The following is a 16,624-nucleotide window of genomic DNA, read 5'->3' as shown; positions in this document are numbered from 1 at the left end:
CAGCAGTGGGGGGAGCTGGGGATGTTTAGACTGCAAAATTCTTGACTTAGAGGAGATAGGATAGTGATCTTCAAGTATCTTCACATGGAGGATGGAGCAAGCTTCAAGTTAGAAGAAAGTTGATTCCAATTGAGCATCTGGAAGAACTTTCTAATGGTAGGAACAGTTCAGCTGTGGAAAGGACTGCCTAGAAAGGTAGTGGACTCTCCTTCCTTGGAAGATCTGAAGCAGGTGGTCATCTGTCATGGGTTTCAGTTGAGATTTTTGCAACGCAAGTGCCTGGACTAGATTCTACAATTCTCCCAGCTAGCTCTTTGAAAGGGAGTTCGGGGAGTTCGGACTGAAGCCCTTTCCTCATTTCAAGCACTGATATGGTTTCTCCCAAATATAATAATAATAATAATAATAATAATAATAATAATAATAATAATTTATTATTTGTACCCCGCCCATCTGGCTGGGTTTCCCCAGCCACTTTGGGCGGCTTCCAACAGAGATGAAAAATACACTAAAATGTCACATATTAAAAACTTCCCTGAACAGGGCTGCCTTCAGATGTCTTCTGAATGTCAGGTAGTTGTTTATCGCTTTGACATCTGATGGGAGGGCATTCCACAGGGCGGGCGCCACTACCGAGAAGGCCCTCTGCCTGGTTCCCTGTAACTTGGCCTCTCGCAGTGAGGGAACCGCCAGAAGGCCCTCGGAGCTGGACCTCAGTGTCCGGGCAGAATGATGGGGGAGGAGACGCTCCTTCAGATATACTGGACCGAGGCCATTTAGGGCTTTAAAGGTCAGCACCAACACTTTGAATTGTGCTCGGAAACGTACTGGGAGCCAATGTAGGTCTTTCAAGACCGGTGTTATATGGTCTCGGCGGCCGCTCCCAGTCACCAGTCTAGCTGCCGCATTCTGGATTAATTGTAGTTTCCGGGTCACCTTCAAAGGTAGCCCCACGTAGAGCGCATTGCAGTAGTCCAAGCGGGAGATAACCAGAGCATGTACCACTCTGGCGAGACAGTCTGCAGGCAGACAGGGTCTCAGCCTACGTACCAGATGGAGCTGGTAAACAGCTGCCCTGGATACAGATTTGACCTGTGCCTCCATGGACAGCTGTGAGTCCAAAATGACTCCCAGGCTGCGCACCTGGTCCTTCGGGGGCACAGGTACCCCATTCAGGACCAGGGAATCCTCCACACCTGCCCGCCTCCTGTCCCCCAAAAACAGTACTTCTGTCTTGTCAGGATTCAACCTCAATCTGTTAGCCGCCATCCATCCTCCAACCGCTTCCAGACACTCACACAGGACCTTCACCGCCTTCACTGGTTCTGATTTAAAGGAGAGGTAGAGCTGGGTATCATCTGCATACTGATGAACACCCAGCCCAAACCTCCTGATGATCTCTCCCAGTGGCTGCATGTAAATGTTGAAAAGCATGGGGGAGGGGACAGAACCCTGAGGCACCCCACAAGTGAGCGGCCAGGGGTCTGAACACTCATCCCCCACCACCACTTTCTGAACACGGCCCAGGAGGAAGGAGCGGAACCACTGTATGACAGTGCCCCCAGCTCCCAGCCCCTCAAGACGGTCCAGAAGGATGTCATGGTCGATGGTATCAAACGCCGCTGAGAGATCCAGCAGAACTAGGAAACAGCTCTCACCTTTGTCCCTAGCCCGCTGGAGATCATCAACCAGTGCGACCAAGGCAGTTTCAGTCCCATGATGAGGCCTGAATCCCGACTGGAAGGGATCCAAATGGTCCGCTTCTTCCAGGCGTGCCTGGAGTTGTTCAGCAACCACTCGCTCAATCACCTTGCCCAAGAATGGAAGGTTTGAGACTGGGCGATAATTGGCCATCGTGGCCGCATCTAAAGATGGTTTTTTAAGAAGCGGTTTAATAACCGCCTTTTTCAGCGGGTCTGGGAAGGCTCCCTCACGGAGGGAAGCATTCACCACTCCACGAAGCCCATCGCCCAGTCCTTCCCGGCTAGCTTTTATAAGCCAGGATGGGCAAGGATCCAGGAGACAGGTGGTTGGCTTCACTCGTCCAAGCAGCCTGTCCACATCCTCGGAGGTAACAGATTGGAATTGATCCCACACAACTTGACCAGACAGGACTCTAGCACTCTCCCGCCCCGGCCCTGCTCCTACGGTGGAGTCTACTTCTTCCCGAATCTGAGCGATTTTATCTGCAAAAAAATTTGCAAAATCATTGCAGGAGAACATGTGGCCCGTACTGGGCCCCGATGTTACAGGTGGTTCTGCTAAATTGTGAACCACCTGAAAGAGTCTCCTGCTGCTGTTTTCTGCAGATGCAATAGAGGCGGTGAAGAAAGTCTTCTTCGCCGTCGCTATCGCCACTTGGTAGGCTCGACGTTGAGCTCTAACCTGTGTCCGGTCAGATTCGGAATGAGTTATCCGCCACCGGCGCTCTAGCCGTCTCAACGATTGTTTCATTGCCCTCAGATCCGTGGAAAACCACGGGGCTCTCCAGGCTCCATGCAATCGGAGAGGGCGCTTCGGAGCCAAACAGTCAATAGCCCTGGTTAACTCCACATTCCAGCGGGCCACCAGGGAGTCGGCTGAAAGGCCATCAACATGGGATAAAGCATCCCCTACCACTCTCTGGAAACCATTTGGATCCATTAAGTGGCGGGGGCGGACCATCCGAATCGGTCCCACCTCCCTGCAGAGGGGATGGGTCGCAGAGAAGTCCAGTTGCACCAGGAAGTGGTCTGACCATGGCACTTCTTTCGTTCCACTTTTACTTAGTGTCAGATCACCAACATCCGTAGAGGTAAACACCAGGTCCAAGGCATGTCCGCGGCTATGGGTTGGGCCAGACTTATTCAGGGACAGCCCCATGGAGGCCATGCTTTCCACGAAGTCCCGAGCGGCCCCTTGTAAGGTCGTGTCGGCATGGATGTTAAAATCCCCTAGGACAACCAAGCTAGGTGTCTCCAGGAGAACATCCGCCACGACCTGAAGCAGCTCGGGCAGGGAATCCTTGGTGCAGCGGGGAGGTCAGTACACCAGAAGGAATCCTGTACTGCCCCTATTGCCCAACTTCCAGAACATGCACTCAGAAAACTGGGTCTTCCCAATAGGACGCCTGGTGCAAACTAATGACTTCCTAAAAATCACTGCAACCCCCCCTCCCCGCCCACATGACCTGGGTTGCTGTGCGTAAGAGAAACCTGGTGGACAAGCAGCGGCAAGGACAGGCCCATCTGCTTCATCCAACCAAGTCTCTGTTACACATGCCAGGTCAAGTCCTCCATCCATGATCAAGTCATGGATGGCAGTGGTCTTATGAATCATTGACCTGGCATTGCACAGCAACACTTTCAGGTCATGTGGGTATCCCTTGCTGATTCCAGTATTCATCCGGTCAGGACCAGACCCGGAGGCAGGGATAGTCCTCAGACAACGACTAAACCTGCCTCCTCTGTAATGACATGGTCTGGTCTTAGCGTAACTCCTCCTCCTACCCATGATCACTGAGATCGGTTGTCCCAGTGCATTCCCCCCTGTGAAACATATCCCAGCCATTTTGTGGGCTGGGGCCCATTCCCCGGCAGCCCTGACCCCTCCCCTTAAGAACAAAATACCCCTTTAAAAAAACAAAAAACAAAAAAGAACAAAAATAAAACAGTACAAACAAAAAACAATAAAAATTACAAAAACATAACATCAAATTCCCAGGCCCAATAAACATTCACCCCACCCCCCCCCCACATACAAAAAATTCAAAATAAAAATTTTAAAACATTTAAAAAGCACTCTGCACCCCTCCAGCAGTAACAGCAACTGTCCTAGTGAGGCCCGTCAGGCCCTGCCCTGGGCCAGGTCGTAAGTGGCAGGAAGGAGCAGGGCCCCATACACTCACACAGGAGAGTCCTCCTGGGCAGCGGAGTGCAGCAGTCCCTGTGAGGCTTCAGGCCCCGCCCCAGGCCAGATGGTGAGTGGCAAGAAGGAGCAGGGCCCTCAGACACTCACATATAGGAGAGTCCTCCTGGGCAGCAAGGTGCAGCAGTCCTTATGAGGCTTCAGGCCCCACCCCAGGCCAGATGGTGAGTGGCAGGAAGGAGCAGGGCCCTCAGACACTCACATACAGGAGAGTCCTCCTGGGCAGCAGAGCGCAGCAGTCCCTGTGAGGCTTCAGGCCCCACCCCAGGCCAGATGGTGAGTGGCAAGAAGGAGCAGGGCCCTCAGACACTCACATACAGGAGAGTCCTCCTGTATGAGTTCTTTGATGGGAAATGAGACTGGACCTCTGCCTGTAGCTCTTTCCACATTCCAGGCACTGATATGGTTTCTCCCCTGTATGAATTCTATGATGGGACGTGAGATGGCAGCTGTCACGGAAGCTCTTCCCACACACCAAGCAATTATATGGTTTCTCCCCACTATGAGTTCTTTGATGTGAAGTGAGACTGACTCTGTAGCTGAAACTCTTTCCACATTCCAAACACTGATATGGCTTCTCCCCTGTATGAATTCTTTGATGGGGAGTGAGACTTGTCCTGTGAATGAATCTCTTTCCACATTCCAAGCACTGATATAGCTTCTCCCCACTATGAGTTCTTTGATGGTGAATGAGACTTGCCCTGTAAATGAAGCTCTTTCCACATTCCAAGCACTGATAGGGTTTCTTGCCTGTGTGAATTCTTTGATGGGAAGTGAGATAATCTTTTCGATTGAAGCTCTTTCCGCATTCCAAGCACTGGTAGGGTTTTGCCCCTGTATGAATTATTTGATGGTAAGTGAAATGAGCCTTCTTACTGAAACTTGTTCCACATTTCAAGCACTGATATGCTTTCTTCCCAACGGAATTCCTTTGATGGAAAGTGGAATGGGAGCTCTGGCTCAGGTCCTCTCTGGACTCTGAATATCTATATGACTTCTCCAGTATGTGGATATTGTCATGGTCTCCCTTGTTCGTCATTTCAAATTCATCACCTACAATGGAGAGAGAATTGGATTAGAGCCTCGGGAAAAAATGGGAGACCCAAATGATTGAACAATTCTAATTAACACTGATAGTAACATTGATAGTGGAAGAATGGAAGGGAGTTAAGTGTGAAGTCTTCCTACAGTGTACACTACCTTTGTAGACTAGTGTTCACAAACATATTTATGAGAACCTGTGATTTTGTTTGGCCCAATCACAGAATCCGCTCCACCTCAAATGCCAGTCATATCTCTGCTCAGTGAAATTGCAACAGAATCAAGAAGAAAAATGCTGACAGCCTGATCATAGTTTCAAAAGGTATAACCAGAGAAACATGTCTGCAGCCAAAACAGTAGACAGCCCTCCATTCAAGGCTGGTGTGCCATCTATGTGGGGCCATGGTGGTAAGGACTTCCCCCCATTTTCAGTGAAGGGTCTGGGCCCCTCCAAACTTCTGCGGTGGCCCCATATGACACATCGGCACGCCCCGCAATGTGCAATCGCAGGCGCAAGGCAGAGCAGCTGATTCAATGTGAGCTGTGGGGGTGTTAGAATCCCAGAGGCTGTAGGTGGCGTTGTTAAACTCCATCAAAATCTGAGAGGTGCGTCACAAAAATTAATGTAAAGAATTTCAGGACAGATATTATGATCCAATAGGGAGCCTTACCGAGAGAGGCCATGATGGCACGATTCTCCTCCATGACTTCCTGATGCAGAGCTCTCTGGTCAGGATCCAGCAATGCCCACTCCTCCTCCGTGAAACACACAGCTATATCCTCAAAGCGCACTAGACTCTGAAAGAAAAGGTCTTCCTTTCAGAAAGCATAAAGATTATCTAGCACACCTTGTTCTGTTGCATGGGGGCTTGGGGAGGTGGAGAAGAGGGGGGAGCCCTCAACTGGAGGGGCTGGGCAGGCAAATTCTCACCACTAGTTTTTAAAGTTTCTTAGCTGATTTAAAGCCTATTTTAAAAGGTAAAGGTAAAGGGACCCCTGACCGTTAGGTCCAGTCGTGGCCGACTCTGGGGTTGCGGTGCTCATCTCGCTTTACTGGCCGAGGGAGCTGGCGTCCAGCTTCCGGGTCATGTGGCCAGCAGGACTAAGCCGCTTCTGGTGAACCAGAGCAGCCATGGAAACGCCGTTTACCTTCCCGCTGGAGTGGTACCTATTGGTCTACTTGCAAGTCCTAGGCTCTGTGGTTTAATCCACAGCGCCACCCGCGTCCCTAAAGCCTATTTTAGCATTGACATAGAAATAGAACTGCAACAACTGATAAATAACGCTAGCAACATTCAGGAGGAGAGTTAAGGTGAGGTGGCTGTTCATTGCTCTCAGCAGATAAACATGATGGAATGGGATTTTCAGCCTTCCTTAAGGGCAGATCTGACTGAAGCAAAGAGGAAGAGATTCATTTGTGCCCAGAGATGCCCTGGCTGCCCCACTCCTGAGCCTCTTTCCCCACAAGGCTCCTTCCCCCTACCTGATCTGGTTCCACAGTCGCTGTTTCCCCTCCTCCACCAAGAAAAGATGGAGTGGGAGGTTTTGCTGGCATCATTCTGTCCCCTGCAAGAGACAAAGGGAAGTGGGGAGACAGGAGGTCGAGCAGAATCAACAGGGGCATCTTTCCCCATCTCTCTCTCTCTCTCGGCAAAGGTCATCACACAGGGCAACCAAATCAGTTTCTGTGCCAAAACAGGGCCTAACCCCCGATTGAAAGGAATCTACTTATAACAAGCCTCACATGCTGAGTGCATTTTGGCATTTTTACCAAATGATTATTTTAATAGTGCAAAAAGACATCTCCCCTCCTTGGGGCTCTTGGTCCCAAATGTATTCCACAAAAAGATGAAAAGAAACCATGGATTAATTTGAAAACCAACACAATGGGACCAAACGGAAAAAGGACTCCTTCCTCCTTACCCAATGGCCTCTCTCTTGCGCTGAGCAGAGTCCTTTCTTCCTCAGGGTAATCTGGGCCCATTCCTGAAAGCAGATTCTTTCCCTTAAAGAACAAAAATGATTCCAAACAGAGAATGGGGAGAAGTGTTAGAGTCATAGAAAAGGAATGACAGAGGCAAAAACTTTAGAAGTAGCCCATATCATTATCTGGATGCTTTCCAAAAAAGAGGGGGCATTAGTAGAGCATTTGGGTTTGTTCTCCCTCCTGTTTGGAGCCCCTTGGGAGCATCCAGAGGAGAGTCTCTCTCACCTGCTTTCTCTCTGCCTGCTTCCTCTCCTCCGCCTGACTCAGGAGGAAACCTTCGGCCAGGGCCACTGCCTGGGAACTGGTCTCTGCTCCGCATTCCCTCACCCAGCTCTCCATCTCCGCTGGAAGGACAGCCAGGAACTGCTCCAAGATCACCAGGTCCAGCATCTCAGCTTTCGTGTGCCTTTCTGGCTTCAGCCATTGACGGTCAAAGTGGTAGAGTTGGCTGCAAACCTTTCGTGGTCCTTCAGTCTCCTGGTAGCAGAACTGCCTCAACTGCTGGCTCTGCACCTCTGAGCGAAGGGTGTCCTCCTCTCCCAGGATCTTATGCTCAGGGTATTCCCAGAATCCCCCACTGCTCGCAATTTCCATGGCATGGCCTCTTCCTGCTTCAGGGCCAGCTGAGTCTTGCTCATCCATCTGTGCTCTCAGGAAGCCTCCAAGAGATTGGAAGGGATCCCCTTTTTCTTCTTCTGCCATGTTCTGTGTGTCTGAAAAGAGGTACTAGGAAATCCTGAAGCAAATGCATTCTGCCCCCCCCCCCCTCCATAAATCTGACACACTATCAGGAGAAGAAAAAGGTTTTCTGAGTAAACGTATGTGAGTCTTCGTAGGAACCAGGATTGGACCGCACCACAGAGCCTTATCTCTCTAAAAAAAAAAGGAGAAGTAAGCCTCTTGCCCTCTTAGAAGGAAAGTGACCAGGCCAAAAGTGGAGGCAACTGAAAGGGTTTCTGTGACATGAACCAGCCTGGTGGCTCCTGCCTTTCAGTCAAGGAATGGATTCAGAACAGGGAATATAAGTGGGTCCTTTGTACCAAGTTTGATGTGGATGCTCAGCTAGAGCAGTGTTTCCCAACCTTTTTTGGGCAAAGGCACACTTGTTTCATGAAAAAAATCTCGAGGCACACCACCATTAGAAAATGTTTAAAAAATTAACTCTGTGCCTATATTGACTATATATAAAGTAACTCTCTTTAATAGGAATCAAATAAACACAAAGAAAGTATTTTATAATTACTTTATTATGAAATAGTAAGTACCGTATTTTTCGTCCCATAGGACGCTCCGTCCCATAGGACGCACCTACTTTTTTGAGGGGGGAAATAAAGGAATTTTTTTTTCCTTTATTTCCCCCCCAAAAAACCAGGTCGGGGAACAGTGGGATGGCGGTGCTGCGCCTCCCCGCTGTCCCCCGAGCTTGTGGGGCTGGCCCATGTCTGCCTGGCGCGAGGGGCGCTCTGCTTCAGGGCGCCCCGCGCGTCCGGCGGCAGGCTACAGTCCGCAGCATGGGGAACCCTCTGTTTCAGGGCGCCCCATGCGCCCCCCGGGTGCGCAAGGCTTGCCAACACGAGCGCGGAGCACGGGGCGTCCTCCGAAGGGCGCCCCGTGCTCCGCGCTGCCAGCTGCCGCCCGCAAGCCTTGCGCTCCTGGGGGGAGATCCCCCGGGTGCGCAAGGCTGGCCAACACCAGCGCGGAGCACGGGGCGTCCTCCGAAGGGTGCCCCGTGCTCCGCGCTGCCAGCTGCCGCCCGCAAGCCTTGCGCTCCCGGGGGGAGATCCCCCGGTGCGCAAGACTTGCCAACACCAGCGCGGAGCACGGGGTGGCCTCCGAAGGGCGCCCCGTGCTCCGCGCTGCCAGCTGACGCCCGCAAGCCTTGCGCTCCCGGGGGGAGATCCCCCGGGTGCGCAAAGCTTGCGGACACCTGCGTGGAGCACGGGGCGTCCTCCGAAGGGCGCCCCGTGCTCCGCGCTGCCAGCTTCCGCCCGCAAGCCTTGCGCTCCCGGGGAGAGATCCCCCGGGTGCGCAAGGATGGCCGACACCAGCGCGGAGCACGGGGCGTCCTCCGAAGGGCGCCCCGTGCTCCGCGCTGCAGGCTGCTGCCCGCAAGCCTTGCGCTCCCGGGGGGAGATCCCCCGGGTGCGCAAGGCTTGCGGACACCAGCGCGGAGCACGGGGCGTCCTCTGGAGGACGCCCCGTGCTCCGCGCTGCAGGCTGCTGCCCGCAAGCCTTGCGCTCCCGGGGGGAGATCCCCCGGGTGCGCAAGGCTTGCGGACACCAGCGCGGAGCACGGGGCGATGGGATGTGGGAGGGAGCTCGCTCTCCGCCCCGCGTGTGCTCGCCGCCGCCGCCCCGCCTCTCGCCGCCCGCCTCGCCCGCCTCCCTCCCACGGCACACCAGCCGACGTCCCGCGGCACACTAGTGTGCCGCGGAACACCGGTTGGGAAACACTGAGCTAGAGGGACCCTCAGGGCTTGCTCTCCTTCCCACCCCTCCGTCAGCGCACATTACTCTCCTGCTTCTGTCCCGTTTTCTAGCACTTGGAAGGTCTAATGTTCTCAAGGCAGATTACGGGGGTGAGGTCCCTTTTTCTTTGTTCTGAGGGCCAGATCCACTCCAGATTTTTGTAGGATTTACTCCTTCGCCTTTTATTCTCCTGAAAATGTCCCTCAAGACAACAGAGGTTTGGGATCAGAGTTTTCCTTTGACAGGCTACCTTGCCAGGTGGATGAGCCCAATCTGCTGCTCCTCTACAGCACCTGAAGAAATTGCCTTCTTAACTGTTGAAGCCACGGTTGGGTCTCATTCACTCAATGCACCAGAGGCAGTCTTCACATGCAACAGAGGTCCCGAACTCACCGAGGGCTATCATCACCTGGTGTAGCTGGCGAGAGAAAGCCATTCTCGGGGTGCAGCCACTGTCAAATCCTGACAGGGTTTAGGAACCACATGTGAGAACAAAGGTGGAGGAACTAGCCAGAAGGAGCCCGTCATTTCCCCACCACAGATACTGCCCCTTCTCTACTGTCCCATTTCCATCTTGCCTAGGCTGCTAGTCCCTTTGAGACAGAGAGAATGTGGACAGGGCACTCCATGCTCTGGGATTATTGCAATGCCCGCTACGTGTGTGTGGAGCTGACCGTGAAGACGAATCAGAATCAGCTCCAAAATCCCACAGCCAGATCCCTCTCTTCATTCATTGCATTTCCACCCACTCTTTTCTCCCAGGGGCTCAAGGGGCATCCAGGGGTCTCCCTGCTGTCCTTTAACCCCCACAGCAGCCCTTGAGAACACCATTCATTCCTGTTTTCAAGCAGCTGCATTGCCTGCCGGTTCCTTTGCAGGGCCAGGTGGGTGGCTGTGTCTTGGGGTGTGGATGGGGCTGGGTGGGGGCTCCCCGCCTGCATGAGCTGAACAGGATCCCTTGGTGCATTCCCCCCCCCCCGCTTCTCCCCAATGCACCCCATGGCGGAAGACAAGGGAGACTCACCAGGTTGCAGGAGGTGCAAAGCAGAAAGACAGCAGCCTCCCCCCCTCCCCTCCCCTGCATTGCCTTTCCTCTCTAGGAATCCAGCTCAGCTCCTCTTAACCCTGGCAAAGCCAGGCACCCTCAGCTCTCTCTCTGCAGAGCAGGAGAGACACGTGTGTTGAGCACACCCAGAGCTGCTTCATTGGGGGGGGGGAGCCATAAATATTCAATGCCACATTATATATCTTTGGGTGACTTCTCATGCTCTGAAATCCTCTCTCTAGCTCTGTCTAGCAGATTCAAAATGAAATGTGACAGCAACAATTGTTTTAAATTCCTTTCGTTTGGCCCCAAGTGCTCAGAAAAATATGTCAAAATCTTCCTACAATTTCTACTTTTAGTTAAGCGCTTTTATTTACCTTCTTGCTTTAGGGTGGGGTAGTTGCCCCCCTCCTGCCCCAGCCTGGCAGAAGGCCTCTTTTTACTGAAACCGGCCCTCTGCAGATCCTTGAGGACAGGAATCTTAGCCAAACCTAGAACCTGGGGAGAGCCTGGCTGCTGCGGGATAATAATAATAAATAATAATAATAATAATAATAATAATAAGAATAAGAATAAGAATTATACCCCACCCATCATCTGGCTGGGTTCCCCCTGCCACTCTGGGTGGCTTCCAGCAAAATATTAAAAACACGATAAAACACCAGACCGTACAAACTTCCCTCAAGGGGCCCGTGGCCCACCTGGGCCAGCCTCCTCACTGGCAGTTGCCCCTGATGCCCCGCCAAAAGGGGCCGGGGGGGGGGGGAAAGCAGCATCCGCCCCAGGGGGGTCCGGGGGGGGGGCCCTTGGAGGCAGAAGCCGCCCTCGAACCTGAAGTAAACTGAGGTGTGGGCCGCAGTAGGAGAGCTAAGACTATCTCATGTAGACAAAGAATATATTTAATTGGGTATACAGTACGTATAATCAAGCACGGAACAAGTGAGTATGAATTTCTTACAGAGAGGAAGCGCAAAACTATCAAGCGACGCCTCAGATTTCAAGGGAAGTAGTAATCCAGGATGCCGAGAGCCTCTTCCATGACCAGCCCCTTCAGCGGCCTCCGCTTCCCCACTTCCCACCTCCCTCGCCCTCTCGCTCCGGGGATTTCTTTCTCTTTTCCATTTGTTTTGGCCTCCCCCCCCCCCCCGCCGCCATTTCTTCTCTTCCTCAGGCGCTTCTCTTTCCCTCAGACTCCGCCCCGCCATTTCAGCCCCTTTTCCCTCAGACTCATCTCTGGGCTCCCTCCTCCCTCGTCTTCTTTCTCCCCCACCTCAGCCTTCGCCCTTCTTTATATGCCCCGTTTATAGTTATATTTCCCGCTCTCTTTCTCCTCAGCTTCTCCACTTTTTACCTCAGCTTCTCCTTTCCCGCCAAATCTCAGGCGTCTCCCCCTCCCTCCCTCTTTCTTTCTTTCTTTCTTTCTTTTGTTACGGCAAAATCTGGGTGCGAGGCTGCTCTGCCACCCAGCTCATCGGACTAAGTCCGTGGGTCCCTGCGGAGGAAAATGAGCTCAGCCGGAGACAGGAGCAAGCAGCAGAAGATCCAAGTTTATTGCGCAACAGGTTCAAGGCGAGATTGAACAGCGAGAAAGGGGTGACATGAGTTTTTGAAACTCCCTCCATGTCCCAGAATACAGTGCAAAACACGTCATGAATACATCACAGAAAGGTGGGGTTACACAGATCAGCACTTCAGGAAGGTGGAGGGGTTACACAGATCAGCACTTCAGGAAGGTGGAGGGGTTACACAGATCAGCACTTCAGGAAGGTGGAGGGGTTACACAGATCAGCACTTCAGGAAGGTGGAGGGGTTACACAGATCAGCACTTCAGGAAGGTGGGGGGTTACACAGATCAGCACTTCAGGAAGGTGGGGGGTTACACAGATCAGCACTTCAGGAAGGTGGAGGGGTTACACAGATCAGCACTTCAGGAAGGTGGGGGGTTACACAGATCAGCACTTCAGGAAGGTGGAGGGGTTACACAGATCAGCACTTCAGGAAGGTGGAGGGGTTACACAGATCAGCACTTCAGGAAGGTGGAGGGGTTACACAGATCAGCACTTCAGGAAGGTGGAGGGGTTACACAGATCAGCACTTCAGGAAGGTGGGGGGTTACACAGATCAGCACTTCAGGAAGGTGGAGGGGTTACACAGATCAGCACTTCAGGAAGGTGGAGGGGTTACACAGATCAGCACTTCAGGAAGGTGGAGGGGTTACACAGATCAGCACTTCAGGAAGGTGGAGGGGTTACACAGATCAGCACTTCAGGAAGGTGGGGGGTTACACAGATCAGCACTTCAGGAAGGTGGGGGATTACACAGATCAGCACTTCAGGAAGGTGGAGGGGTTACACAGATCAGCACTTCAGGAAGGTGGAGGGGTTACACAGATCAGCACTTCAGGAAGGTGGGGGATTACACAGATCAGCACTTCAGGAAGGTGGAGGGGTTACACAGATCAGCACTTCAGGAAGGTGGGGGGTTACACAGATCAGCACTTCAGGAAGGTGGAGGGGTTACACAGATCAGCACTTCAGGAAGGTGGGGGGTTACACAGATCAGCACTTCAGGAAGGTGGAGGGGTTACACAGATCAGCACTTCAGGAAGGTGGGGGGTTACACAGATCAGCACTTCAGGAAGGTGGGGGATTACACAGATCAGCACTTCAGGAAGGTGGAGGGGTTACACAGATCAGCACTTCAGGAAGGTGGGGGATTACACAGATCAGCACTTCAGGAAGGTGGGGGATTACACAGATCAGCACTTCAGGAAGGTGGGGGGTTACACAGATCAGCACTTCAGGAAGGTGGAGGGGGTTACACAGATCAGCACTTCAGGAAGGTGGAGGGGTTACACAGATCAGCACTTCAGGAAGGTGGGGGATTACACAGATCAGCACTTCAGGAAGGTGGGGGATTACACAGATCAGCACTTCAGGAAGGTGGAGGGGTTACACAGATCAGCACTTCAGGAAGGTGGGGGGTTACACAGATCAGCACTTCAGGAAGGTGGAGGGGTTACACAGATCAGCACTTCAGGAAGGTGGAGGGGTTACACAGATCAGCACTTCAGGAAGGTGGGGGATTACACAGATCAGCACTTCAGGAAGGTGGAGGGGTTACACAGATCAGCACTTCAGGAAGGTGGGGGGTTACACAGATCAGCACTTCAGGAAGGTGGAGGGGTTACACAGATCAGCACTTCAGGAAGGTGGAGGGGTTACACAGATCAGCACTTCAGGAAGGTGGGGGATTACACAGATCAGCACTTCAGGAAGGTGGAGGGGTTACACAGATCAGCACTTCAGGAAGGTGGAGGGGTTACACAGATCAGCACTTCAGGAAGGTGGAGGGGTTACACAGATCAGCACTTCAGGAAGGTGGGGGATTACACAGATCAGCACTTCAGGAAGGTGGGGGATTACACAGATCAGCACTTCAGGAAGGTGGAGGGGTTACACAGATCAGCACTTCAGGAAGGTGGAGGGGTTACACAGATCAGCACTTCAGGAAGGTGGAGGGGTTACACAGATCAGCACTTCAGGAAGGTGGAAGGGGTTACACAGATCAGCACTTCAGGAAGGTGGAGGGGTTACACAGATCAGCACTTCAGGAAGGTGGAGGGGTTACACAGATCAGCACTTCAGGAAGGTGGAGGGGTTACACAGATCAGCACTTCAGGAAGGTGGAGGGGTTACACAGATCAGCACTTCAGGAAGGTGGAGGGGTTACACAGATCAGCACTTCAGGAAGGTGGGGGATTACACAGATCAGCACTTCAGGAAGGTGGGGGGTTACACAGATCAGCACTTCAGGAAGGTGGAGGGGTTACACAGATCAGCACTTCAGGAAGGTGGAGGGGTTACACAGATCAGCACTTCAGGAAGGTGGAGGGGTTACACAGATCAGCACTTCAGGAAGGTGGGGGATTACACAGATCAGCACTTCAGGAAGGTGGGGGGTTACACAGATCAGCACTTCAGGAAGGTGGAGGGGTTACACAGATCAGCACTTCAGGAAGGTGGAGGGGTTACACAGATCAGCACTTCAGGAAGGTGGAGGGGTTACACAGATCAGCACTTCAGGAAGGTGGAGGGGTTACACAGATCAGCACTTCAGGAAGGTGGAGGGGTTACACAGATCAGCACTTCAGGAAGGTGGAGGGGTTACACAGATCAGCACTTCAGGAAGGTGGGGGGTTACACAGATCAGCACTTCAGGAAGGTGGAGGGGTTACACAGATCAGCACTTCAGGAAGGTGGAGGGGTTACACAGATCAGCACTTCAGGAAGGTGGGGGGTTACACAGATCAGCACTTCAGGAAGGTGGGGGGTTACACAGATCAGCACTTCAGGAAGGTGGGGGGTTACACAGATCAGCACTTCAGGAAGGTGGAGGGGTTACACAGATCAGCACTTCAGGAAGGTGGAGGGGTTACACAGATCAGCACTTCAGGAAGGTGGAGGGGTTACACAGATCAGCACTTCAGGAAGGTGGGGGGTTACACAGATCAGCACTTCAGGAAGGTGGAGGGGTTACACAGATCAGCACTTCAGGAAGGTGGAGGGGTTACACAGATCAGCACTTCAGGAAGGTGGGGGGTTACACAGATCAGCACTTCAGGAAGGTGGAGGGGTTACACAGATCAGCACTTCAGGAAGGTGGAGGGGTTACACAGATCAGCACTTCAGGAAGGTGGAGGGGTTACACAGATCAGCACTTCAGGAAGGTGGGGGGTTACACAGATCAGCACTTCAGGAAGGTGGAGGGGTTACACAGATCAGCACTTCAGGAAGGTGGAGGGGTTACACAGATCAGCACTTCAGGAAGGTGGAGGGGTTACACAGATCAGCACTTCAGGAAGGTGGAGGGGTTACACAGATCAGCACTTCAGGAAGGTGGAGGGGTTACACAGATCAGCACTTCAGGAAGGTGGAGGGGTTACACAGATCAGCACTTCAGGAAGGTGGAGGGGTTACACAGATCAGCACTTCAGGAAGGTGGAGGGGTTACACAGATCAGCACTTCAGGAAGGTGGAGGGGTTACACAGATCAGCACTTCAGGAAGGTGGAGGGTTACACAGATCAGCACTTCAGGAAGGTGGGGGTTACACAGATCAGCACTTCAGGAAGGTGGGGGGTTACACAGATCAGCACTTCAGGAAGGTGGAGGGGTTACACAGATCAGCACTTCAGGAAGGTGGAGGGGTTACACAGATCAGCACTTCAGGAAGGTGGAGGGGTTACACAGATCAGCACTTCAGGAAGGTGGGGGGTTACACAGATCAGCACTTCAGGAAGGTGGGGGGTTACACAGATCAGCACTTCAGGAAGGTGGAGGGGTTACACAGATCAGCACTTCAGGAAGGTGGAGGGGTTACACAGATCAGCACTTCAGGAAGGTGGGGGGTTACACAGATCAGCACTTCAGGAAGGTGGAGGGGTTACACAGATCAGCACTTCAGGAAGGTGGAGGGGTTACACAGATCAGCACTTCAGGAAGGTGGGGGATTACACAGATCAGCACTTCAGGAAGGTGGGGGGTTACACAGATCAGCACTTCAGGAAGGTGGGGGGTTACACAGATCAGCACTTCAGGAAGGTGGAGGGGGTTACACAGATTAACATATGGAGGAGGGAGGGGGGAATATGCAGAGCTGGAGATATGCACAGATAAACACTTCCTGGGGATGAGAAAACAATGGTCCCAAATATGCATAGTCTGCCACCTGACATTGTCTGGAGGAAAGGCTGATCAGAGCGATTTGACAGGATTAGGGTCTTGACACCTTGAGGGATTATGGAGGACAGGGGAGGGGTGATGGAGTCCTAGAGAAATTGAGCAGATATATTGTAGCGAAGAAGGTGAATAAGACATGCCCCCCCCTTCCGTAACACTTTCTTTCCTCCACTTTTTAATAATAATAATAATAATAATACCTTTATTGTCAATGTACAACCTGTGTACAATGAAATTAACCGAGTCTCTCCCCCAAACACTCAACCTCATTGCATTCTGTGTTCTTGTCACACAACACACCAACCCGGAAAGTCAGTCGCACGATATTCTTTTCCCTTCAGCAGCCTAACAGCCCACGGATAGAAACTGTTTTTTAGCCTGTTGGTACAACTGATTATACCTCTCTATCTCCTGCCCGAGGGTGGAAGATGAAAGA

The 16,624-nt window shown here is 52.4% G+C and overlaps 1 protein-coding gene across 1 annotated transcript; it reads right to left on the bottom strand.

Annotated features, from left to right (window-relative positions):
* Positions 1-4,216: 4,216 nt before the first annotated feature.
* LOC309328366 (uncharacterized protein) lies at positions 4,217-10,455 on the bottom strand (the record flags this gene model as incomplete). Its single annotated transcript, XM_081838363.1, has 6 exons — positions 10,428-10,455; positions 7,160-7,647; positions 6,871-6,952; positions 6,431-6,513; positions 5,619-5,745; positions 4,217-4,959 (listed from the first exon to the last, which is right to left on the bottom strand). The coding sequence occupies exons 2-6, from the start codon at positions 7,634-7,636 to the stop codon at positions 4,217-4,219; spliced, it is 1,512 nt and encodes a 503-aa protein (XP_081694489.1). The 5' UTR covers positions 7,637-7,647; positions 10,428-10,455.
* Positions 10,456-16,624: the final 6,169 nt, after the last annotated feature.

This window comes from Podarcis erhardii (genome assembly GCF_964252035.2).
Source record: "Podarcis erhardii genome assembly, chromosome: 13".
NCBI classification, from domain to species: Eukaryota; Metazoa; Chordata; class Lepidosauria; order Squamata; family Lacertidae; genus Podarcis; species Podarcis erhardii.
This window is presented reverse-complemented; position numbering and strand designations above follow the sequence as displayed.